The 26,154-nt window shown below is 40.4% G+C and overlaps 1 protein-coding gene across 1 annotated transcript in view; it reads left to right on the forward strand.

Moving 5' to 3' along the window:
* The window catches only part of eif3hb (eukaryotic translation initiation factor 3, subunit H, b), a 91,201-nt gene that overhangs the window by 37,078 nt on the left and 27,969 nt on the right, over positions 1-26,154 (forward strand). The window contains exon 3 of the mRNA XM_053492498.1: positions 25,452-25,619. Coding sequence (XP_053348473.1) covers positions 25,452-25,619 — 168 coding nt within the window. The remainder of the gene's footprint in view (positions 1-25,451; positions 25,620-26,154) is intronic.

The following is a 26,154-nucleotide window of genomic DNA, read 5'->3' on the forward strand; positions in this document are numbered from 1 at the left end:
CATTGAAAAAGATCAGCGGTGGACAAAGTACACACTTGAGGGATACCCTAGATCAAATATCACTCCATTAGAAGTTGAATAAAAGTACTTGCTTTCAAATGTGTTGAATGTATGAGCTTGTATTATTTCTCAGTAGCCAGAAAATCATGGCAAAATTTGTTTTCCTTCTTTTTCTTGAGTCATGACAACTGGGATATCTTTCTTGTTGGGTCGAAACGTTTCTCTGATCATCAGTCTGAGGACAGTCGGTAGGATTCCATACATTTGTATCTTCCAGGGTCATGATCCCCTTCCTTAATGGGCTCATTAGGTGAATAGTGGAGAAGGTGAGAGTAGAAGAGAGTCATTAGAGTGTAGGAAAGGGAGAGAGAGTTGTTAAACCAGTAATAGATGGAGATTAGGGAGAGTCGTTAAAATGTAACGACCAGAGAATGTACGAGTACTGGCTTAGGTATGGCTTTTCATGGTGGATCTGTGAAAGTCTCGATCTTCCTGAAGATGAATTAAAGGATGGCATTAAAAATAGCATACAGGATGTGCCAAAGATCTTCACCTATGCTGAGGGAAGGATTTTCCACTTAAAACTAAGCAAAGCTAACATGATTGAACTTTCAGATAACAACACCTGGATGACTGAAAGTCTTCAAGGAAATGTCAATGAGGACTTCTGAATCCCTTGTGAATTTTTTTTTTTTTGCCATTATGAAAAAACATTTATGAAAAGCTCTTAATTTGACATTTGTAGTCAGGCTGTTGGTGGTCGTCAGTGGTGGCAGTGGAGGTGCTGGTTTCAGTTTGGCCGCCGTCAGCAGCTTTATCCACTTTTGATTTTAGTCACCTGGCGCATGATCAGGTGTGTCGGTGGGAAAGCAAACAATCTCTCCCTAATCAGTTATAGAAATGGGAATCAAGTCACCGCCCGATACGATATCACGATACCTAGGTGTCGATTTGATTTGCATTGCGATTTTGTATCACGATTTTATAAATATCCTGATTAGTTACAGTTTTATGACCTTGAACCTTAAAAGTTTATACCACATAAGATTTATACCTTAGTTTCGTTCAACAGCTTTTACCACTGATTGTACATGAACATAGTTTTCCCACCCAAAGTGATGAGGCTGAAAAATAGCCAATTCTGGTTCAAAATCGATTATGAAGTCAATGTCGCGATACGCGGATCATATTAGAATCATAACCAAAATTTTATTTATTTTTTTTATTATATTTTATTTAGGTGGGATAGCTGGCAGACGGTGATGTTGCTGCTTCTGTATCAGTTTTTAAGAAGAAAGACTTGATATGCCAAGTTTAGTTTAAACGTGCAAAATGTAACGTGTAACAATCGCTTTCAATGGAAATATATTTGAGGTAAACAGTACGCAACTTTTCTAGTTGTAGCTGAGTAAAAGGAAGAAGTTACCAATACTGTTCATACTTAGTTGACAAGGTTTTTAAAACAATATTTAAGTAATTGTTTTAAAGCTGTACATTCTACTGATTACCATCAGGAAATTGTACCATAAGGATTGGACGTTCTGTGTGCATTAGTATGACCAAATGTGACTGTAAAAATTGCTAGTTTCTCTCCACATGATTAACTGGTCCCATATGTTTCAGAGTGATTCATGGATTCAAACATATGACGATGGTCTTTGGTTGTAAAGGAGTTTATATGGGTATGAATGGGCCATAATTTTAGTATGGCAGTATAAAACGTTTTATGAAATGTTATTACGGAGGCAGTGGTTAGCACTTTTGCTTTGCACCTTCTTGGTCAGGTCCTTGAATCTTGGGTCTGTTTTGTGTGTCTGGAGTCTAGTTTTCATAGGGTTCTCCAGTTTCTTTCTCCAGTCCACAGAAAGGTAGAGAAGATCGATTGGTGTTTGCAGATTGCCCATAGTGTATAATTGGGTGTGAGGCTTCTTGTCCATGGTTTATAGTGGAAGCTAAAGCTGTATTTGATATCACTTGGAGCATTTGGGTTTGAGGAGATCTTCCAAGGTTTCCTGGTGCTATATATAAACAAATTATCACAAAAGTCTTCATATGTAGGGAACAAAAAACAATGATTTTTACCAGAACAAACTTTAAAAAACTTATTTTGCAAGATGAAACCAGAAAAAACTTTTGCAATTTCTAGCAAAAGTGCATCTAAAGAACCCTGTATAAAATCTTGTACTTCTGGCCAAGGCCATGTTATATAATGCAGGGCTCGAAATTGCGACCATTTTGGTCGCATATGCTCCCGAAATTTCATCTATGCGACCTCAAAATATATTTGGGAGCATTGGTGCGAGTGCATGTAATTGTTGCCGTGCGACCTATTTTAATTTCTCTACAAATTAAACAGATTAATATGTTAACAGTATGTATGTGTTCTGTGCGCTGAATGCTGATACGATGACGTTCTGCCGTTGAGATTTTAGATTGGTTAATAATACAGTAGCTGTCAATCATTCAGTCAGGTGATGGCGCTAACTACAGCGGGGAAATTTCAATTTAAAGAGGTGAAGAAGAGGGAAAATGAAAAGAACACTGACTGATTTATTTTGCAAACCACATAACGTTACAAATAATGGCGCTGGTGATAGTGATGTAGTAAATGTTGTTTTTTTTTTATTTTTTTTTATAAATTTAGTCCTGTCCAATTCTTTTTTCCCCGATTTTCTCCCCAATCTAGTCGTGGCCAATTACTCCCCGTCACTAGGGGGCTCCCACACACATCAAGGCTACTACAACCACTCAGTCGGGAGGACGAAAGCTATCCTGTGTTTCCTCCGAACCACGTGACGCGAGCCGACCGCATCTTTTCGAACTGCTCGCTCACGCACCGTTAGGGGCAAAGTAACACACTCGGAGGAAAGCGCTAGCCGCTCCTTCCGTGTGCGCGAGCTCACAGACGCCCCTGATTGGCTGTAGCGCCGTGACTAATGTGGGAGCGCAAGTACCTCTCATCCCTCCCCCCTGAGAGAGCTCGGCCAATCAGCTCTCTCTGTGCCTCCGGCTGTGAGAGGAAAACAGCATCACCCGGGGTTCGAACCAGCGACCTCCGGATGATAGGGCGAGCGCTTTACCACTGCGCCACTCGGAGGCCTGATGTAGTGAATGTTGATTCACCAGCCGAAAAGGAGTTGTACAGTTTTCGGAGGGAATGGCTGAAAGACCTCGAGTGGCTCCGCTATGAAAATGGCTCTATGCACTGCATTCACTATAAAACCTGTGGGACGGAGTTTGCAGGTAATACAGCGTTCACCACTGAATCTACGCACTTTAAGCTCGAGAGCTTGGTCAAACACGGTGAGAGTGTCAAACACAAGAAATGTAGGGACAAGTGTGTAGCAAAAAGTTTAGTTTCAACAGGTTCGATCGTTGAGGCTTTTAATCGTCAGGATACTGCCAGGCGTTCCGCGCAGTTAGCAGAACTGATTTAACACGGCATACACTATCGCCAAAAAAGAGCTTGCCTTTACAAAATTTAAACCCATGTTGCATGAAAAGAACGTTATTGCCAGGGGTGTAGATTTAGGGTGGACGGAGGGGATGTGTCCCCACCAATATCCTCCGACCATTAAAATGTCCCCACCAATAATTTAATCCACTTTAAAAAAAAAAAATCGTGCATTAACCTAGACACGCAGAAAGGGATATATCACATTCTCTCCTTGAGTCCTCCCACCCCCAAAACACACATGAACATTATGATTGGCTGTGCCTTTCTCTGCTATCATGTGAGAGCCTATGGCTGTGTTCAGATACAAGCAGCGCCAAATAAAGTGCACTTTTCCTTGCAAGAAGGTGTGTTGGGTGACGTACATGTGAGGATGGCGGCAGCAATAAAAGAAAAAAAAGCTGGACATATAAGGAGCTTTTTTTTTTAAAAAGAAAAGTGTAAGTCACTTTAAGTTCGCTAGTAAATCTATCAAAGTCCATCAAAGTAACGACAACAGTTAACGTTAATGCTAGTTTTATTATTTTTATTTTTTTACCGCTTTGACGCACATTCATTATAGCAGGACAGGCTATAGTCTGTGAATACAGACTTAAAACTAACAGCAGATTAAACAGCTAAATGTAAAAGTATAAATATCATCCCTGTCAGTTCTCCTAATCTAATGACGACTATTTGTCAGAAATCAGTCTTGTGAAAGAAATTGATGTGCTACATAGTAATATTGCCATGGCTAGAATTTTGTTGACAGTTCACCAATAGACAATCCGCTTCGCACAAATAATTTTTAAAATGCATTCACTGACTTGGCAAACATTAATGATTTGATTCGAGATTTGCACACTAAGACTCAGAAAAAGTGAAATAAAATGATTGCTGTTTAAATGGCATGTGTTTATCCTGTTTTGTCAGGTGACAGAACCTAAACAACTGTGCTTTATATCAGACAGCGATCTTTTTGGCTCCTTTATATAGGAGCAATAGGCATTGAGCTGTTGTGTGATACCCAACAGTAGTTCATGTTTAGATTCAAATTAAAGAAATCTGTTTTTGTATATAAAATATACAATTTATAGTTGTGGTGCTCATTAATTTTTGGTGGGTGCTCCTAAATTTTTGAAGTTGGGAGCACCAGTGCTACCAAATAAAGTTAATTTCGAGCCCTGTAATGTGATCTGTATTTATTTATCTTTATTTTATTTTAAAACTTTATTTTACTTACTTTTAGATCCCTTACATTACATTTATAACTTAATATTATATTGGTTGAATGTTTAATGTATCTGCCATGAAATAGCCTGTGAAGCTGATATGGCAAATGTAGGGAACGGATAAACAAAACAAAACTGGTATGTTAACACAAGTTAGTCATAATGAGGTGGCAGTTAAGTAGAGAATGTTTTGTGAATAATGTTTGATTCAATAAAAATCTAAGTGTTTGGATGCTTTTGGAGTGTATGGACATTTTCAGTACACTATGTGGATACAATGAAACATATTTAATTTAGCAATAGGGCTTATTTTGATTTACAGAATGCTGTATAATCTGCCATGGATGGTCTACTTAACGTTTCCATTGTTCGGTTTAAAAAAGATTAATTTCAAGTTCAGTCTTTGTCACTTATGTTACTGCACAGTAAAATTCTTTGTTCTTTGCATATCCCAGCTTTTTGTTAGAAGGCTGGGGTCAGAGGGCAGGGTCAACTATTATGCCGCGCCCCTGGAGCAGATGGGTTTAAGGGCCTTGCTCAAGGGTCCAACAGTGTCCGCCTGGCAAAGCTGGGACTCGAACCACCGACCTTCCGATCAGTAACTCGCACTGAGCCACCACTGTCCCGCTGAATAGGGTATTAGTGCTGGATTCACAGTGATATTACAGCCCTTACTGGTTGCACAATACACAAGTGGTCACACAAAAAGAATAAAAAGGCGAAACTCGCAGGTCCCATGATTTCAAAATCCTGCTTGACATATGACTCGTCTGACTTTGCCACCAGTAGCACTCTTCCTTTTCTCCGTCTCTCCCTTGAGCTTCTGGCCTGGCTCTTTTTCATTAACCGGATTTATCAGCAGTAGTAATTACAGTACACTCTTAAGCCTCGCATGCTTGCGGCTTGGCCTCTGCGGAAAACAGTGCGTTTATTGCCGGCGTTCGGTTTGCAAGAACCTAATTAGCAGCTTTGTTGTTGGAGCTTAGGAAAAGGGGACAGGAGGCAGACAAACAAATGAGGTTTGCTCCGTGATGTCAGTCTGCTTTTATTAATGGCTTTGATTGACAGACGCAGCCTCTCACACCGGAAGGATCTGTTTGTACGTCTCTATAATGACCAGCGGTGGGTTAAAAAAAAAAGTCACATGACATGAAATTGGATTTCGCTTCTCAGTCCGTGCACTTTTACTAGAGTGCTTGGGAGAACAGACAGAGATAATGGAGACATGAATAAATGTCTTGAAACGGTCAAAGTGGGTGGTGTTTGTTCTGATGCTGGGAATTAAACGAGGGTTAAAAGCCGTTGTATACTGCAACATTATAGCCATGCTCCAGAAGGTGGCAGTGTGGCACCATCGAGGAGAATGTCATCTTTGTTTTCAGGGAGGGAGAGCGTGAGAGAGAGACCTGAAGATGGGGGTGTTTTTTTTTTTTTTTTTTTTTTTATAAACACAAGTATGTATGTGTTGGTTAAAGCTGTCTGAAACGAGCCCAGACTCATATTTCCTTTCTTGACAATTCGATTAGACATGGTGTAAATACTGTGATCGTAATTAACACTGGATCAGTGTTTGGTTATTTAAATCCAGGCTGTTTATTTCATTCGTACTTCATTCACAGACTCCATCGAGACATCCTGTGCTGGCAGATTTTTGCCCGATGATTGATTTGATTATTATTATTTTTTTTTTTTAGAGATTTATTTATTTATTTATTTTTTGCTGGGGTTGAGAGAATAAACACCAGTTAGAGATGAGATGCCAAACCAAAAAAAGGACATGCTCTGTCAAGTGCAGCTTAAAAGAAAAAAAAGAAAACGTAGAAGCTGTCCCCTGATTTATGAGTCTTCCTCTGTCGTAAAAAGCTTGACTGCTGCATTCGTGTCTTATTGATTATTTAAATGCAAAGCTGCCCATCTTGAATGCTGCTACATATTCGGCTTCCCGGAACCCAGACTCCAGGTTAACCGTCACCTATAGTCAGGATCACTTTTGGACAAAGGAAAGGCCCTGAGGGGACCGTCTGCAGTTGGGTCACCACGTTTCTTCACCCACCGAGACAAATGGTGCTAAGTGGGAACATGCCATTCTCAGAGACTGCGCCTTGTAAAACGCCTGCTGTTAAACGCTGAGGAATTGCCTCTGCCATAGGCACAAGTCACTAAAAAGCTTTATCCTCAATGACTCTACTGCTTTTCATCATTTGCATTCATATTTCCTCTTTCCATTGTTGTCAGAGAACAGACGTTGCTGGCGTCCTAATGATCGTGGCGTGTGTATAAGCTATGCCCCAGTCTAACCCTTTTGTTCAGTGGATAATCATGTCTGTATGACTTGTACATGAGAACTGTAGCACAGACTATACTGCTCATACTGAACACACTCAGTAGTGTTAGATTATCATAGTATACAAAGATTGTTGAATGATTTATAGTCCCAGCTATCTTTTGATGTTGATCGGTTTCTTTTTTTTCCCCTTAATTCTTACTTATGATGTCTTGGAGTTTTTCCTCGTCGCCATCACCTATTGACTTGAGTCTAAGGGCGTTTTCACCTTCACAAAGCTTTGTGAACACTTGTCTGGTTCATTTTGATCAGTGAGAACGCAATTGTTCCATGTTTGGGACCCTGGCACAGATCGAATTGGATACAGAGACAATCGTGCCTGTGAAGTCATTTTAACCATATATAGTTACAGTTCAGTGAAACGGTGTTCGTTTCCATAAAGCAGTCGATTTGATTAGCAAAACTGTTTAGGTAGGTAGTATGTGTCAAAGTAACATCCATGTGAATGGCACGACTCAAGGTTTCCCAACAAAACATTACCCAGAGCATCACACTACCTCCCATAGTGCATCCTGACGATATCTTTACCCCAGATAAATAAAGCAAAAACACATGATGTAAAAAAAAAATTCAACCTATTCAACCAGACCACCTTCTTGCTATCAATGCTTTGTGGTCTCGTTCTGATGCTCACCTGCCAATTCTTAAGCTCTCTATGGGTTTATTTCTCTGCATACACTGCGAGATGCAAGGGACTGTGTGTTCTGAGATTTTTCTATTTCAGTCAGCACCTTGTTAGTTGCAGCTATGCATTATCCCTGTGTATTTGGCTGTATGTCGTCCTACATACTCTATCCCTTTACCAAGCAACCCTTGGTTGAGTTTAAGTAAAGTTTTTGTGCAGAAGAGGATGGATTTTTTTTTTTTTTTTTTTTTTTTGCAAGCTGGCAGTAATGACTGGCACTTTTTGGAGGAGTTTTACCATCAGTGTCTGCTCAAGGATGCAATTTAGTCATCACATAACTTCATGGTTTCTCTATTGCAAAGATAATTTCATGAAGTGACGCACTATTTATCTAACTGTAATTTGTTAGATATACATTATGGCCAAAATTGACCATTATATCCATATACTGAATGTTGCTAAACGTCCCCCTTGCAAAATTCGTTCTCCTTGTCCCATCATAATAGCTTCCACTCTTTTAGGAAGGGTTCCAGCTAGATTTTTTTTTGCTCATTCAGCCAGGAAGGTATTACTGAGGTCAGGCACTGGTGCCAGGCAAAGAAGCCCGGTGCTCAGTCAGCATTTTAATTCATCTCGAACGTGTTCAGCGAGATGAGGTCAGGGATCGGGTCACTTGAGTTCCTCCGATCCAAGATGTCTTCATGGCTCTCGCTTTTCCCATAGGGGCATCGTCATGCTGGAGCAAACAGGTTCCAGACCTCTTAGTTCCAGTGAGGAGAAAATGTGTCGCTGCAGCATACAAAGACATTCAAGATTCTAATTCTGTCCTTTCGGCTTTGTGGCAACAATGCAGGGAAGAGACATGGGAGAATAAGGCTGATGTTCAGATGCTGTGGACCTCTCAGTAATTTATCATTATAGCCAATGGCAGAGCCTGCCCATTACTTCAGGAACCCACATCTCATTAATATGGGCAAGTGTACGGACGAAGACGATGACATTCTCTACAGTTCTCCTTATTTAGCTAATATGAAATGGCTCCAAGTTTGGTTAAACTCAGCAGGGGGCGCCCAAGCACTATAGGGTGCGCAGAACCCTCTTGTTTTAATTTGTAATTCCTCTTGGCACCAGCTTCTTTGAAAACCAATCTAAGAGTGGCTCTTGTTTTCATCATGCTGTGATGTATCATATGATGATATGTCTTCAATGTCTGCAAAAATGCAAAAAACCCCACAAAACAAATATGTAAACTTGGTTTGCGTGGCTTTCCACTGATAGGTTTTGAAAGGCTCCCAGGCATACGCACAACTTAACCAGTGTTCGGGTTTGGTTGTTCGCACGCCGAGGTACCACTGTTCTTTTACCCTAAGTTCCTATTTTGAAGGGAAAACATTAATGTTAATGATTTAAAACCCTCAGCTGATACATTTATCCAGGCATATTATTTATAAAATGGTCATAGAAGATGGGAAAGAATTATTAATAGAAATGTTCTAAATCTGACTGAAATGCCGAGTTGGTTGATCCAGATTGTGAAACATTTGCTAACGAGTTTGTGCCATGAGTGCAAACAGTTGCCAATAATGACCAAATGCCCCCTGTCCATTTTATGTCGGTATTCATTGTGGGATGTCATTAAATGATAAATTGTTCCAGCTCCGAGATCATTTTTACAGACAGACATGTTATATTAGACATGTTGATTTTATTTAATTTAATTTTTCCTTGACAGTTTGTTCCACTGACATCTGTTTGTTAAAAGCACGCGTGGGAGTCTTTGTGCGAACATCATAGTTCAGGTCTTGGGGATATAGGACTCCGATGTTTTGGGCTGTGGATGCCATTAGAGTCTGTAATTAGATACAGGCTGTCTGGTGGGCCTTCTGACAGTATTTATCTCACCATTAGCAATGATGTTAACTTCTCTTGATTAAGCTCCCTCCCATGTCATATGGGATGCTTTTGTTTAATATAATCGCTGTCTGTATGTCAGCTCGTCAGATACGCAGATCTCGCACTAGTAGGAAAATATCTTTCTTGATTTCGGAATTGTTTTGTTTTAGATCCAGAACGCAATAGTTTAAAGACTTTTTTTTTGTTTTTGTAATTTATTTCTCGTTCCTTTATTTTGCTGGATGATTGACGGCTGTGATTTACATCATTTTGTTTAATCATTTTACATACCACTCCACATGACACTTATTACCAAATGCACAATATCAAAAAGCCAACATATATGTGCGTGCACACAAGTCAAAATTTTGGACAAGCCTTTTAATTAAATTTTTTTATTTTTAAATTTTTATTTCCTTCTACACTGAAGAATAATGCTAAAGGCTTTTATCCAAAATACACGATATTGAGATCCGCTACTTATAAGCTTCATAACGGCTTTAATCCGAGGTGCTGTTTGTTAATTGGTGATTTTCTGAGCCCAGTAACCCTAAATAAACTTCTCTGCAGCAGAGGTAAGTGTTGGTCCTTGCTTTCCTGGGAAGGTTTTAACGAGAGCCAGTTTTATTATGGTGCTTGATGGGTTTTGCAAACGCACTTGACGATATTGTTCTTGCAAGAACTAATCCAGATCAGCTGATAGTCATGTCTTAAAATGACAACTGACTGTTTTTGTTGTTTGAACTTAATTACCTTTGTCATTTTCATATTTTTTGTTAGAGTCGTGAACATTCAGAAATTCCTGGTAATGAGCAAGCAGACAAGTACAAAAATGCCAAATAAGGATAATTTAAGTAATAATAAAAAAAAATGAAACGATCAAATGCTCTATACCTTTCACAGATCTGAAATCAATTTTAAATTTGAAGTATCAAGTAAATGGCAATTAGAATTGCATCAATTCTGATGTTGGAAGAAAACATACATTTTTGTTTAATTAATGGAATCAAGTAATTTATGCAGGAAGTTCAAAAGTTACACACATTTTTACTATCTAGAGAAAATTCACCACAATGTCAATCATGTACAGTAAAAACCCTCTGTGCATCAAACATTTTAATTACTGTAATTTTTTGACTCTTCTGATGAACTTGTTTTATTCTTGACAACTTTTTTTAGCCAACTAAACTAAAACTAATGCTCGCCATTAATAAAGCCATAGAATTTGGCATGGCTTCAGAAAGAAAGAAACTAATTACTTAATGCCATGTTATTTTATATACCCAAAACACCCATGGCCCATGTGGCCTGTCTAGTCCGACCCCACAAAAAAAACCAATATAGCACAAACTGCCAAAGTGTTAATGCTGACTATAATATAAAGGATCCAGAATACCCAGTGCACCATAGCCTGCCAGGCACAGGGCCTGGCAGCCAAAGAGCCCAGAGACCGCTGAACTGGTCTCCAGACTCCCCAGATCCCATATCGATGAGCACCCTTGGGAAGCGCCCGACACGCAAGTCAGATGAACAAAGCCCCCATCCACAACCCAGACTACCAAAAGGATCCCTTGCCAACTTCCTGCTGCCAGACACCACAGAACAGCCCCAGAGACCCTGCAGAGCCATTCCCCAAGGAGCCAGAGCTGCCCTGGTGGCACAAACCTTTTATTATTTAGTGTGTATGTATTTTTATGAATGGAAGCAATAGGTAATTGGAATTGAATTTCCATTTTATAAAAAAATTGATGCATTGAACATTTTGAGGATGGCACTATTTATGCAATGGCACCATATTCAGGACATGCAGAGTTACCCAAGTATAAAAAGGTGTTTCTGTATGCCTTTCAATAAAAAGGGCGTGTCCTCCGGAACCTGTTTGAATGACTTCCTCCTTCTTGTTAAAACGCGCGTACACAAGATGCAAACAGCTCGACGAACCACAAAGTGGACTCATATTGCAGCACCGAACACGGCAAAAAGCTCGCATCTAGCAGGTCCTCTAGGCTGTTATTTTTCTCTGCACTCGGCTATGGAAAAGCAATCCAATTCCGACATCCCGTCAGAGATCTATACCACTGGCATTTGCATGATAAATGCTGCGCAGTCGAAGGTGGATCGGCAAAAGTGTGCAAGCCTAGTCTTTTTTTTCTTTCCATACCGATATGTGTAACATAATGAAAATTGCTTCAACACAGTTATTGTAAGAGTTTATAAAGAGTAATACAGTGTTTAAAGAGATGATGGAATATTGCTGTACTTGATAGATTTTCTGTTTGGGTTGCACAAAAGTTCTATATTGGGTTTAAACTTGCTCAGCTAAATGATTTCTAGGCTAACTTTCCACAAAGCTGTTGAATACACTCTTGTACCTGTTGGCGAGTTTTTTTTTTTTTTTTTTTTTTTTTTTTTCTTTCCTCCCATTGAGTGGCCTGTCGACACTTCTGTCATCATCTTGCTTTGGAAAGCAAAAAAATAAGGCCGCATATGACATGTCCTCCTGATAGCCGTCTGGACAGTCATCTTTTTTTCCACAGATTTTTTTTTTTTTTTTTGTCCCTAGTCAGCTAATGAAAATGTGACGTGTGGTTTTGATACTTAGTGATATCATGAAAGTTGTGCAAAACGTCCAAGTAAAATAAACAGACGGTAATTCAATCACTACATCTAATATGAAATTATTCATGTTTGTCCTTCACACATTAAGCATTATACACACCACACATTGTTTAAATCCTGTTCTGTATTTTTTCATTCCGTTTTTTTATTTTGTCCAGGAGACAGCTGTTTTTATTTTTTTGCAAAATGCTACATGTTTTTTCTTTTCATTTTTCTACACTAGTGACCTGACAACATGAAATGCAAAGTTGTGAAGAAGACCATGCCTAATGAGTGGATGCTCAAGAAACTGCCAGCACGTGGCTTTTTCTTTCCCTTTAACATGTGTGCAGCAATTCCCCAGTCATGTCTTGCAGCACACATTCGAACCACAGTTAGTCTCCTGTTGGATCAGATCATCCCAGGGCCATTCTTCTTGGATCCCTCTGTGACCAGATTTCAAATATTAGTTTTGAAATGTTGTACCTGCTTGTCTTGTCTGCTCCCTCACAACCAAATATTTTCTCCCCCCTTTCTCCACTCATCCCATCCACCTCCAGGCTGTTTGTCTTGCTTTTTTTGCTTATGCCATTTCAACTCCCTACCCCCAACCCTCCCTTCCATGCATGCTAGTCTAGGCTTGGAGGATGTCTCTGGGTTGGTAATAAGTGTCCACAATGCTGGTTGATCCAGGGTTGCCTCCAGCCCTGAGGCGAGTCTATTCCAGGCCAGGGCTAGAGCAGCAAAGTGTATGTCTGCCCGTGGTTGTATATTAAAGGTGTAGGGTTTGACTAATCATTAAATTCCTAAGCGTTAAATGACAGTTGTTTTTGATATTTTCCCTATCGTGGAATCAAAAGACTGACACTTTTCTGAGCCCCTGCTTGCATATCAGTGTCTTGCATTAGCTCAGAATTATTCATTGATCCGTGTTTATCTCCTCTGGTTTGTTTTGAAGAAACGAGTGCCATCTGAGAAATTACTCCCGCTTTCCTCATAGGATTGCTGATTTAGATCAGATCAGCAGAAGTAGAGCCCTGGTGTAAGCTTTTGTGTGCTGTATTTGTTAGAAAACTTTACCGCTCAGTATGTGTCCTGGCCCAGATTTTGGAGGCTCTTGTACACAGCCGTTCCCACACTGCTTTAATTGTCATGGCACTTCTTGCAAAAAAAGAAGGGGTTTTAGTTGAAGCCTGAGCTGCTGAGAGAGGCAAAGGTTACATGGTAGGATTGGGACATGAGCCTTCGAGTGTGTTTGCGACGTCTGTGTTTTGCGATAAACTAATCTGTGTGCAGCATGCACAGAGTGCCGCGGTCCCCATCGCTCACTCGAGTCGTTCGGCCGAGCGCTAAGGCAAGAGCAGCATGCAAGTCTGCCTAAAAGGATTTGTTTTGCACCCCGACGACAAAAAGGATGAAGGGACTAATGCCGCTAATGACCGGCTTCCAAGCCAATGCTACCCCCGCCTCCACTGCTTCCGCTGCTCACAGCTAATCAGGCAAAGGTGTTTTGAGCGAGGGGATAAAAAGGCTGGGAACGACAGTGGGGGACACACACCATGATTCAGCATTCTTCCAGCAGATTTAGGATAAGGATGTTTTAAAAAAAAAAAAAAAAAAAAAAGCCCTGTGTTGGGAAGAGAAAAAGGACTGCCAGATTCTCTAATCAAGTCATGTCATAGCTGCGTACGCCATGGATGTTTTGATGCTTTTCTTATCTTGTGGCCAAGACAGCTTCTAGACAGATGTCTAAAATCAAAAAGCTGTCTTGAGCCTGTTTGTGAATAGCAAAGAGGAATCATCTTGCGAGAACAGCTTTGCGTCATTATAGTACGGATGCACCTACGGATTGAAACCACCCTTACTAGTCCTTCGATCCAGTGGTGGCAATCCTTCAATATATAATATAAAGCACTAACAGACAGAACTCTAGTACCCATTCTAGTTTTAGTCAGACAGCATATCACATGGTGTGGGCGGGTGGTGTTGGGGGAAACTTGGAGCCCCTACAAAGTGTGCTTGTTGATGCTCCAGTTGAAATACTCTCAAATAACTTTATTTCATAGCCCAGACTTTTTTAGTCCTCCTTTAAATCTGCAATTTCAGTGCCTGCAGAGCCAGACCCCTCCAGAGATTGGCCAACAAAGTTGACCAACAAGCTGAAGAGGGCATCTTGTATGATGTCACAATTGGGGAAAATCGATTTGGCCGCTACAAAAAATGAAAAAACATTTAAGACCCATCTAAATATCTTTGTTCCTACATTCATCGTCTATACGGCTTATCCTGTATGATGGGTCGTGGGAGCCTGGAGCTTATCCCTAGAGACTTTGGGCAAGAGGCGAGGTACATCCGGGCCAGGGTGCCAATCCAACACTACAGATGATGTGGGAATACCAGTTATCCTACTCTGCAAGTGTTTGGACTGTTGGGAGGAAACTGGAGTACCCAGGGGAAACGCACCAAGGGATAACATGCAAACTACATGCACAAAGACCCAAGGCAGGAATAAAATTCGGACCGTTAAGGTGCGAGGCCACAGTGCTAAGCAATAAGCAATCATGCAGCTTCTGAATATCTAAAATTGATTCAATTATCAATGGCGCAACATTTTTGGGTGCACTTTAAACTGCAATTGTTATTTTAAAAATCTAATGATCCACTAATAATAGTCACATTTCCATGGACCAAAGATCTCGACGACCGTTACATTAAATATGCATTGTTTTATAATGAATCTTGCAGAGCTGTAAATGTTTGCCCCACTGCACCACCAGGGACTTGTTTGTGTGAATGCTGGATTTTCTTGGTCCATGTGTTTCAGCTTTTGTGGAGTTAAAGCTGCTAGAACAAAGCTCGAGTGAACATTAGCACATAGACAGAGACTGAATCAGTCTGCGCCTTGTGCCTGGGGATCTGGATGCTTAACTGAAGTTTTTCCATCCATTTGGGGAAACATGCAGAAAGTCCTGTGCTCATCAGGCGTTGTTTGGTTTCTTTAACTTTTCTTGCTACTCAAAGGGTCCGATCCTGAGCCCCGTCACCACTGTTAACATGCCATGCTCGTTGGGATTTTGCACATTATATGAATGTGCTAGGACACATGATTTATTATGGCTGCTGGCTAGGTTTCCTTCTAAATACAGCGTTCTGCTGAGATAAACCATAATGCGGATGGAGGGAACGTGTACAACTCAAGCGACATTAAGTAGTAGTTCCATATTATTATGAGGCCACACACAAATTCTTGCTAGTCATTGTTTGTTTTAGAGTTTATCCAACTGCTACCCTCAAAAGGACAAAAAAATAAATGAAGTAACTTTGGTGTTTTTCAACATTTTTGCTTTTTCTTCCACTCCAATCCCATGCCACAGTTATTCTCTGTGCCTTTGACCAGACAGTTTGCAATTTACTTTTTCCACTAATTGGCATAATGTGAGCAGTTTTTTAGACCAAGATGAATACAAGTGGGAATATTTGTATATTTACGGACAATGTAAATATACAAATAAATACGGACAAATATTTACCCCCCAGAAGCCATGCTTTCCTTCACCCAAGCCTCTTTCCTGGTGTCCTCTTCCTCACTGCAAACAGAGTGCTGAAACATTACTGTGGTGTGTTTCGGTTGCAGGGGCCCCTGAGGGCGTCTACAGAAACGGGGCATGTCCTCTTTAGCCTGACAGAAAACAGAACTCAATGACTGATGTAAGCTGTTTACCCAAGCTTGCTTTGGTTAGACTCAATGAGATGGCTGCTTTGGGTCAGCCCTGCAACCCTGAAGTCCTTTTCATTTATTTGTCTCAGCCAATTTGTCGTTAAGGCTACGTTTATATTGCATGACCAACATGACAAATCAGTGATGTCAATGGACACGCTTTGTATTGTCAGGGTTGCATAGACTCATTGACTAATAGTTAGCGCTGTGGGAAGCTGTTGATTAGTCTGGGTGGTAGTAAAAAAAAAAAAAAAAAAAAAAGTGATGCAGATGGTAAAGAAAGCAGGCTAAATATACTTACTGTTAGTCAGAAAGTGTTTCAGAATCCAAGCTGGTTTTAAAGTGAAATGTCGGGAAATGCATGTCTGTTTTTATATATTTATTTATACATTAAGTTTATTTCAGTTTTTACAGAAATATGAAATTTTTATTTTCTAGTTTAGCAACTTCAGTTGTGATCGTTGTGTGAGAGCGTTTTTGGAGGCATGGGTCTCGAATCATGATCCAGTTCTGCTCAGATAGGGGCATTTTCACAATACACATGACTGATTTGTATCTTGACTGATTGTATTTTTTTTTTTGGTCTTTGTTCTTGGGTAAAATTGCATGTTTACACTCTCCAATACAGCAGGTGGCAGTATGCACTTACTTGGTTTGTGAGCCGCAATTAAACACATGAAAAGAAGATAAGGAAGTAAACTTTAACGCTAGGCCTAATATTGTTACTATTTTGGAGAAAATATCAAGAATGTCACTCTTGCGTGCGTTTCTGCTGTATGTGCTTAAGCTTTGACTGTGTAGGACAGAGAATGAGATTTATGTCTGCTACGTGCACATAGAGCTTTTGGAGGAGACGACGGCACTGACGTCAGGTCTAAACAGCGATCTTCTGTTCTCTGGTACGATTGGCTTTCATACCCGATTTGATCTGTGCCAGAGTACGCTTTATTTTTCTTGAGACCGCCTCTTCAAGCCGAGTTGGGCACTGTTCCAAAGTGCGAAACAATTGTTCTCACTGATTAAGATTAAGCAGAATTTGGGGTCTAGTGTTCTCAGAAACGATCCCTAGTGTGAAATGCACTTAGTCCAGCTACCTCAGAGATGATGATCCAGACTTGCACTCTTGTACTGGATTTCTACTTTGCTGACCCTGCTGTAGACATTAGATTGTCCTTTTGTCATGCCACACCATGCTTTTTGGCCACAGTTTCTGCGAGTCCACTGGTTCATTCATGAGTCTATTTTACATTATTTGCTACATCTCTTAACTGTGTAAGATGAGTATTTTCTAAGGACATTGCAGAATTTGCAAGCTGGTTAGGTTTTCTTCGAAAGCCATTTAAAGATTAGAATTTTACCCAAATATTTTAAAATATTGTGAACCCATCGATTCGATTTAATGATCTAGCAAAAGATTGATTAAATTGCATAATTGATTTAATCGCATATATTGAATCGCAGTGTTTTGTATAAATTTGCTAAATGTGTAACACAAAATCTTAAACTTGGGTCATGCATGTAGACTTTTTCATAAATTCAACAAATTGCTGCTGAATTTAAAACTTAACCCAGGACAAAATGTATATAATGTATAGATAACTGTAAGGCACACATCTCTTTAAATTGTTTACTTTTGTACATCCTTCCCAATGTTTAAGTTGTTGCCTAATGCCTCACAGAATATCAGTCAAGATGGCGTTTGTCACCTTGTTTGTTTGCCATTTGTTGTTTTCTCGTTGTGCTGCTGACTCAGGAGAGGAAGTGACAAGGACGCCCGTCAGTTTGGCGCTTGCTAGGCAGGGTGTAAAGGCAGGGTGTTTCTCACTTACAGTGCTTCCTTTGCTTTGAACATACTGTGAATGTTTTCACACTTGTTTTCCAATTCTTTACCATAAACGTTTGCAGTATCGCAATTACCTGTGACTGCTTGGAAAGTGTCAAGAAAGCAAGTCCTGGCTCTCTTGTAAAAACGGTTTTCTTGCACTGTGTGGTCCAGAGTCTCCCTGTCCCAGTCCTTTTTTCTAACCAATTGTGTTATTTATATTTATTTCTTCAGTGCTCTTGCTTGGACATGCCTGATCGATGTGTAATGAGTGTGAACCTGTTCAGAGCGTACCTGCTCATCACTGTTCCCTGCTTTGTATTTGCCCACACTTGTTCTTTTTCGTTTGGGATTTAAGGCACAGTACTGAGTTAGATAAATTGCAATGTTGCAAGCCTAGTCGTACACGGTGTATTAAAAAAAAAAAAAAAAAAAAAAAAGAAACAAGCAGCATTTATATTGGACTAACGGGGGTGGGGTGGGATAAACAATAGACCCAAACACTTCTGGGTATCTGTAGTAGTCAGGACTGCTCAGAGCTGAAGTGTATTCTCTCTCTATACACCCACACACCTCTGCTACACCAACAAACCCAAGACACCGGGGAGGTACGGTTTGAATCATTCTTTTCCTCCTCTTCTTCCTCCTCCTCGGGCGAAGACACAGCTTGTCGCTCTATGGACACTTGATTGACAGTCAGGCAGGAGCTTTGTGATGTGTTATTAGGAAGCAGGAAGCATGGAGAAGGGGAAGAGGAAATAAACTGCCGTTTTCTTCTCCAGACGTGTTGCTGTGTCTCAGCTCAAGCTGTAGCATGATTATACCCCGTGTCCTGGGATGAACTGTTGGTTATAAAGGTGCAGACACAATAATGACATGATGTGAACGATCTCTTCTCTGAGGATCAGCACTACAACAGCTGCAATCAGGTCTTTAGACTTCCAGAGCACAGGAAGTTTCCTGTTTGTTCCCTTTCAACGATAAGAAAACCTCTGTCACTAGATGGAGCTGTAACTCTTTAGTTTTTTTGGGGCCAGTGCTGCCTCATGAATCCTGCCTCCTATGGTGTTACTGATCTTATTTAAAACAGACACATGATGGCGAGCACGAGGATCTCAAGTCTTATTCCTCTTCCTTTATGTGGATGTGTGTGAACTAACGCAGTCGATTTGTACAACCAGAAACGAAATGCTTCTGCGCTGATGTGGTGAACATTAATGACCCTTTTAAACAGAGGTTTAAATCCTTAAGTGAAAATTTTTACTTCTTCAGCTTTTAACTTTTTGATCACCTGTATTTCTCTTCCTTTATTACAAGCAAGTGCTAAGTGTATAAGGAGCTAGTTATGGTGTAGCATTTGGTATATCAAATCAGTCAGTGGTAGCATTGGTTATTGGACAAAGGTCCCAGGTTCAAACTCCAGCACCACCAAGTTGCTCTTGTGGGGGTCCTTGAGCAAGGCCCCCTAACGCCTCACCTGCTCAGATATATAATAAGATAAAAATGTACATTGTTCTGGATAAGGGTGTTTGCTGTAAAGTGCTGCAAGTGTAAAATCATCTTTTCCTTCTAACGAATGTGCGTCTTCAGTAATTGCCAACACATTGGATTCTCAGTTATGCACTGGTAATTGGCGATGGTATATATTTTTGCCGAACTGGCCTGCTTTCAGTGAAGCAGGTTTCAACATGCATGGCAGGGCAGAAGGTGCCCAATTCCAGAAACCTAACAAGCTGTCTGTGATTGAATATCTGTCTCTTAAAACAGCTCTCTGAAACTGTGGGCTCGCCAGGAAAGGGAGCAAGGTGAGAGTATTCAGAAAGAAAATAAGCCCAGATTGGTATGGCAAGTAAAGCAGAAGCTTATTAGTCCTCGCATAAGTCATGGAGAGTCTCTGCTAAAAGTTTGCGCACCTGAAAGGAAAGAAGGAAAACTTTGAGGCTTTGGTCCATCCTACTGTTTACCCGGAGAAGAAAAGCCATTTTGTTTCTTCATCATAGCCAGTATTATTGTTTTGCTTTGTAGTTTGCGAGCTTATGGGATTGCTTTATAATAGATGCTTTACAGCTTTAGAATCTTGGTCTTTTGTGTATTTTTGTATATTCTGAGAGGGTCCATGTGGATTTCTTTTTTGTTTTCCCCAAAACATCATTATGGTAGCTGGAATGCCTAAGCTGCTGAAGGTATGAACAAGCTTGGAAATGTGGTGTATTTTAATGGATTTCATGGACGCGAGCCTGACTGGAATGAAGCAGCTCCTGGAAATGAATATATGAATGATACATGCCATGTTTATATACACTTAGTCTTGAACAAACAACAGATTAGCAAAGCCGATGTTATTGTGCCATCATGTATGTTTTTAATAGATGTCTTTATAGCTAGATTGGTATGTACAGTATGTTTATGTACGTTTCCTCATTCTGCCCTTTATTTGGTGAAGAACTGTATGTTAATGGTTATTAGCTTCCAGTTAAACTGCTGTTGCTTTCTGAGTGTAAGCTAGCATGTATTTTTGTATTATTTCTCATTTTAGGGGATTATTACAGCAAACATGCCTTTATGCTTTGACCCCGTCATTGCACCAAAGGATCCGAAAAATGTTTGAATTTAGTTTGGAAGAAGCAACACAAATATAAACAGGGTTAAGTAGCCTTGTATAGTAGTGGTTATTACAGGTCATTATATTTGTATATTATGGCAAGGGGGAGGAAATCGGGTAAGCACTTTACCACTGCGCCACTCTGAGGCACCTAAATAAATAATTTAATCATCGAATCAGAAGCTTGTTTCAGGTACAACAGACCACTTCCTGAATCTTTTTCTTTTAAATATTGATTCATACAAATTACATAATGAATAAGAATCTTAAAAATGACAAGTGATACTGATAATGTCTTGGCCTTGCACGTGTAGCTATAAATATTTTTGTTTTGTGCACCCTGTACTATTGGTATGCTAATTAGAACCAACCTCCCTTCCGTGGCACTAAGATCATGCTTGGGAAAACTGCAACAAATCTCTTCGTCTTGACTAATTTTATTTATCGGGGAGTCCCCCCCTGATTTAGGTCGTGTCCAATTCCTTCCCGTCACTAGGGGGCTCCCACTTTAAGGCTACTGCTACCACTCAGTCAGGAGGCCCAGAGAGCGCGGCCAATCAGCTCTCTCATTAGACTTCCGGCTGGGAGAGGTTACAGCATCACCCAGGGATCGATCTCGCGATCTCCGGATAATCGGATGAGCACTTTACCACTGCGCGTGACTCAGAAGAACAGGTAGTGATTCGTTCATTTTCTACTGGGCGCACATGCACAAAGCATCACAAAATCTCTGTAGGTCATAAACAGGAAACAGAAATGGGTAGTTACCTTTGAGTCTTCTAGTCAGTCATTCGTTCTTTTCTCACAAGACCCCCATAGATGCTATGCAGTGCAATAGATTCATGAAAAGAACCGTTCAATTCTGTTTCCTGTGTAATGCACTGCATAGCGTCTAAGAGTCACATGACAAAAGAACGAACAATTTGGACCAGAAGATATGAGGTGAGCTGCTCTTTTATTAATATGTTCTTAGCTGCATTGTAATATTTTCTTTACTGGAACTATGGACAAAATTTGTGTATGTAGGTATGCTAAGGGTCTGTTTATTAAAAATGTTAATTTTATTTCTGATCAAATGACTAAATGATATAAAAAAATTATTTGTTTATTTATATTACCAAACATATGACAACCATACTTCTCATTTTCTTAACCTCCTAAACAACTTTAATCATTATTCTTAAGCAGGAAGACATTTGGCAACAGAATTAACACCCAACAGTCCTCATGTGAGAATCCTACCAAAAAGTTGAAAGTGACCGCAAATGGCAACGTATCCAAAGGCTGGGTCGTTCTGCCACACTGTTGGACCGCCTTCAGAGTGCGCCACACCTTGGTCTAAATTCCCAGTGTTAGTATTATACACATGTGGGCATGTCTACGTTTAAAGCAAAATAAACCCTGAGCACACGGCATTCACCCGCAAGTATCGCAAGTGTATTGCAAATCTCTTCTGCCTGTGTGTTTGTAATGGAAAAATGGATCCGGTCTGCTGTTATGCAGTTTCACTGTTAGTCCCACGCTGAGTACGTGTACATAAGAGAGAGAGAGGAAGTTGAGAAAGAAGAAAGTAAGACGAGAAGAGTACAGTCCACAAGGTATTGGAGGATGATGGAAAGGGGTTGCGTAGAAACCGGTACGTTTGATTCAGCGATGAGGTGAAAGTGTGGCTTTAACCCTATAAATAAAACTCACATGGAGAAATCATCCTTTTTTTTTTTTTTCTTTTTTTTCCCCCTACCTTGTTTCCCTGTGTTTTCACAGTTCATGTTAATATAACCTAAAGCCTGAGCGAAAAAAACCGACCAGGTGATCGGTCAACTCATCTTCGTAATACTAACCAAAATCTGATCCTAACCTGCATTAGCATTGTACCCAAGCAAGTTACTTGCCAATCCCATCCGCGGTCACGTCGTTAATAAAACTGCATGAGTCAGACGCACTGGCAGGCGCACACGCCCCTTCGGCACAGCATTTTCCCAGACGGGGTGGCATTCGTGCCTCACAGAGTCAGCAAACTTGGCTCGTCTGCCGTACACACTTGTCTGTCCCACTTTGCCTCGAACAGATGCAACACACCATAAACCATTTTTTTTTTTTTCTCTTTACAATCGATGGCGTACAGTAATCCGATGTCAAACACAGTTACAACTTATTGCGCTTACAGTCCCGAGACTTGGCGAGCGCTAGACGCGGCCCCCGGATCTGCTCGAGCGCCCTCTGGGTCTGCTCGTATCATCACTCGGTGCCATGTTTTTCCCTCGATTCTCCTCAAAAACCGTGGCATTAAACATGTCCACACTACAAGTTAAGAGAGGCATTTGTAATTTTTGTCCAGAAAAGCCCACTTTTTCTTTCATGCTCTGATCTGGTGGCTTTGGCCCTGCTTTTATATTTCTGTCGGGTTGTGTTTTTCCGCCCGCCGAAAAGCCTTTTAATTACAGGACAGCTTCAGTAAGACTCTCATTATCTTGTTTTTTTTTTTTCTTTTGTCCCCCATGGTTGACCTTTTTTGTTTGTTTATTTATTTATTTTCCATTTCGCATGCATCTCGTTTGTCTGACAAAGATCTGACTCGCGGTCAACATCAGTACCACGTATTGGAATGTGTGTCCGCACGCACACCCAACCGCCACTTTTGATGTCTCTGTGTATTCTCTAAAAGAAAAGTGAAAATATAAAACCCAAGCCACATTGTTTTTCCTTTGCTCTCCACGACTCGGCATAGACTTCCCTTTAAAGTCGAGCTTGTGTGAGCCGTACGAACAAGCGGTGGTTTTGCTCGGCGGTTTTGCTCGGCGATTCCACTTTACCAGTTCCGATTTGCCACTGTTTGGAAGAAGGCGTGAGACGGAAGGCCCCCCCCTTCTTCCACTTTTTTCTTTCAAAACGCTTTCGTAAATAAAAAATGCCGGCCCATAACTGAAGTGTTCAGCTCGTGTTTCTAAAGCGAGATTATAAGAAGAAAAAGAACGGCGTTCCGGATAAAACGGCACCGGAAGCTCTCTTCAGGCCTCGTTCGAGGCATTGCAAACCGTAATTTCGGCCCCGGTATGACTCTCGCATCACGAGCAGTCACTGCCAGAAATTCATGGCCTGAGATATTCCAGTTGTGTGTGTGTGAGGTGTGGGAGTGTGTTTGCACTCTGTGGTTGCCGTTTGCCGTGTCGCCAGTCCAATGGTGAAGCAAAATGGCAGAGTGGGACAAGGCCGCATCTTAAAATACCATCATTTGTCTGACCGGAGAGAGGAACTGTCCTGCACACACACACACACACACTTGTGCGTGCGCGCACATTCACCGGTGACCACTTAGCCATCATACACACCCATATAAATATCTACATGCTCTCGTATGTACGACACACACATGGTAGTCATTTAAATAATTTTTTTTTTCCAACTTGCGCTATATGGACTGGCCTTCTGAGCTTTCTGACACACACGCACAGTGATGCCCAGCATGCACTCCTCCGCTCAGTGGTTGTTTACAGAGCTGGAAGCTGAGATTTTCAGGGTTCCACTATGCACCTGTCCCTGGAAGCTTCCGGCTTTCTACTAAGCCTTATGCCTTTTCCTGGCCAACCCTATACACACATACACCTACATACATACACGAACAAAACACAAACCCCTACACACACCGATCATGTCATCATTTTGTCAGACATTTGATTTGCCTTTAAGTTCAGAGAGACTCTAATCATTGATGAGCTAATCATTTTTTTTTTAACCCCTCTATCACTCTCGTTCCTTCTTTTCTCCCTCAGTCTATGGGATGTGACATTTTGGACATTTGGATGACCACACACAACCTCGGAGCACTAATAAGCTTCGTATCAGTGAATTAATTTGCACAACTTTTAATGTAATCTTTCAAGCAAAAAAAACAAAACCTCTAAACTCATGTGGTTCATCAGCGTGATGGGACCTGGCATTAAACGGACAAACTTTTATTTTCCAGAGTGAGTGTGGGTTTTCTCTGCAAAACTTAAAGCTACCCTTTGTTGTGTTTATTGAAACCTCCATAGTTTAAGTGTAGATGCCGGGTTTTTTTTTTTTTTTAGGAATAAATTATTTGGAATAAATCATTGTTACAGATGGGCCTTTTTCACATAAAGGATGTGACATGCCTGAATCAGTCCTCTACAAACTGTATAAGGAACATACTTTAACACACTGTGCCTTCTGTCAGCTATAAATGTTTTTTTTTTTTTTTAATCAGATCTGTCGCACGTTAAGGTAAAAGTCACTTCAGCCTGTTCATGTGAACGCAGCCATATCCTTAGTGCTTCAGTCCTGCTTACTGAACCTTCAAACTTTAGTTTATTACAATATATTTAATCTATTAGTTGTACTGAATATATAAAGCCAGTGTTATCTGATTTTAGCTACAGTATTAACATTAACGCCAGAACTTTAATACATCACAAGATCAGCAAAGACAATCAAGCTTTGTCCCGCCTTTCCTCCCCCCCCCCTTCTTTTTTTAAATATATACTATATATTGTATTGATATTGATTGGCTGCGATCATTCTGGATGAGAATTATTATATACAGTTAATGTATTTTATTCATATTTATAAATGTCTGTACTCTTGTTATATACATTTATTTATTACTCTTTCTATATTTTTATATATATATATATATATATATATATATATATATATATTAACTATCTACACCTGTTTCCTTTTGAATATTAATTTTCCTGTGACTTATTTCTAAGCTTTGGTAATACGACTGTAAATATTAGTCATGCCAGTAAAGCATCTCCGAATCTTTATGCATTCTATATCTATAAAAAATGCATGGATATCTATTTATCTATATAATTGAAGTTTAACTCAAAAATGATTCAGTGTAACAGCTAACACTTGTGTTAAGTGCCGTATATGAAAACAAAGCGTGAACAAAAGTTATAAATCCAGAGCGCGCAGTGGAACCTGTTGCAAGTTCAAACCTACATGATTTACGGATTTATGCACTTTACATAGCAAAGTCAGTAATAATTCATATCTAATGTCGCCGTACTGTATTGTAATAAAATTACAACAAATATTGCAATGAGTGTTTCTCATCGCAGTCAAAGAAGCAAAAGAAAAATATGAAACTGCAGCTAGTTATGCAGTCTGAGAACATCTAACTAAACGTACGTGTGTGCGTGTTCTGCTCCACAGTTCAGTATCAGATGGAGATGATGAGAAGTCTTCGTCACGTCAACATCGACCATCTGCACGTGGGTTGGTACCAGTCCACCGTCTTCGGCTCGTTCATGAGCCGAGCCCTGTTGGACTCTCAGTTCAGCTACCAGCACGCCATCGAGGAGTCTGTGGTGCTAATCTACGGTACAGTGTCCCTCTTCTATCCATCTGCCTGTTTCTCTCTCATAATGAGTTTGGCTGGCACTAATGAGATTTGTCCAGCTTTGGGGTTCTGTCCTGTGTATCTCACTTTTTCATTGCTCATGTTCTCTCGTGGCCTCGTCCATGTCCCTGTGCACCAGCTGGACAGAAGACACCCTGTTTATTTATTCTCTCTCTCAGGTGTGTTTCTTTTTGTGTTTTTGTTCTTTCTCTCTTGAATTAAGCATCTTCAATATATAAGTATTAAGTCTTTTTTTATTTTTTTTTAAAGACCCTGCAATAGATTGGCACCATGTCTAGGGTGTACCCCGCGTTGTGCCCCAAGTTCCCTAAGTTCCCTTTCGTTGTGTCTCTCGCTCACTTGCTCACTCTTTTTTTTTTTTTTTTTTTTTTCTTTCTCCCAGGTGTGTACAGTTTTTGGATATTGCGTCCTGTCTGCCACAATTTATTCATCTCTCTCACTATATATATTTCTCAGTCATGCCTTATAGCTCTTTTCTCACTTTAGCTTCTATCC

This window comes from Clarias gariepinus, chromosome 3, assembly GCF_024256425.1.
Source record: "Clarias gariepinus isolate MV-2021 ecotype Netherlands chromosome 3, CGAR_prim_01v2, whole genome shotgun sequence".
Classification (NCBI taxonomy): Eukaryota; Metazoa; Chordata; class Actinopteri; order Siluriformes; family Clariidae; genus Clarias; species Clarias gariepinus.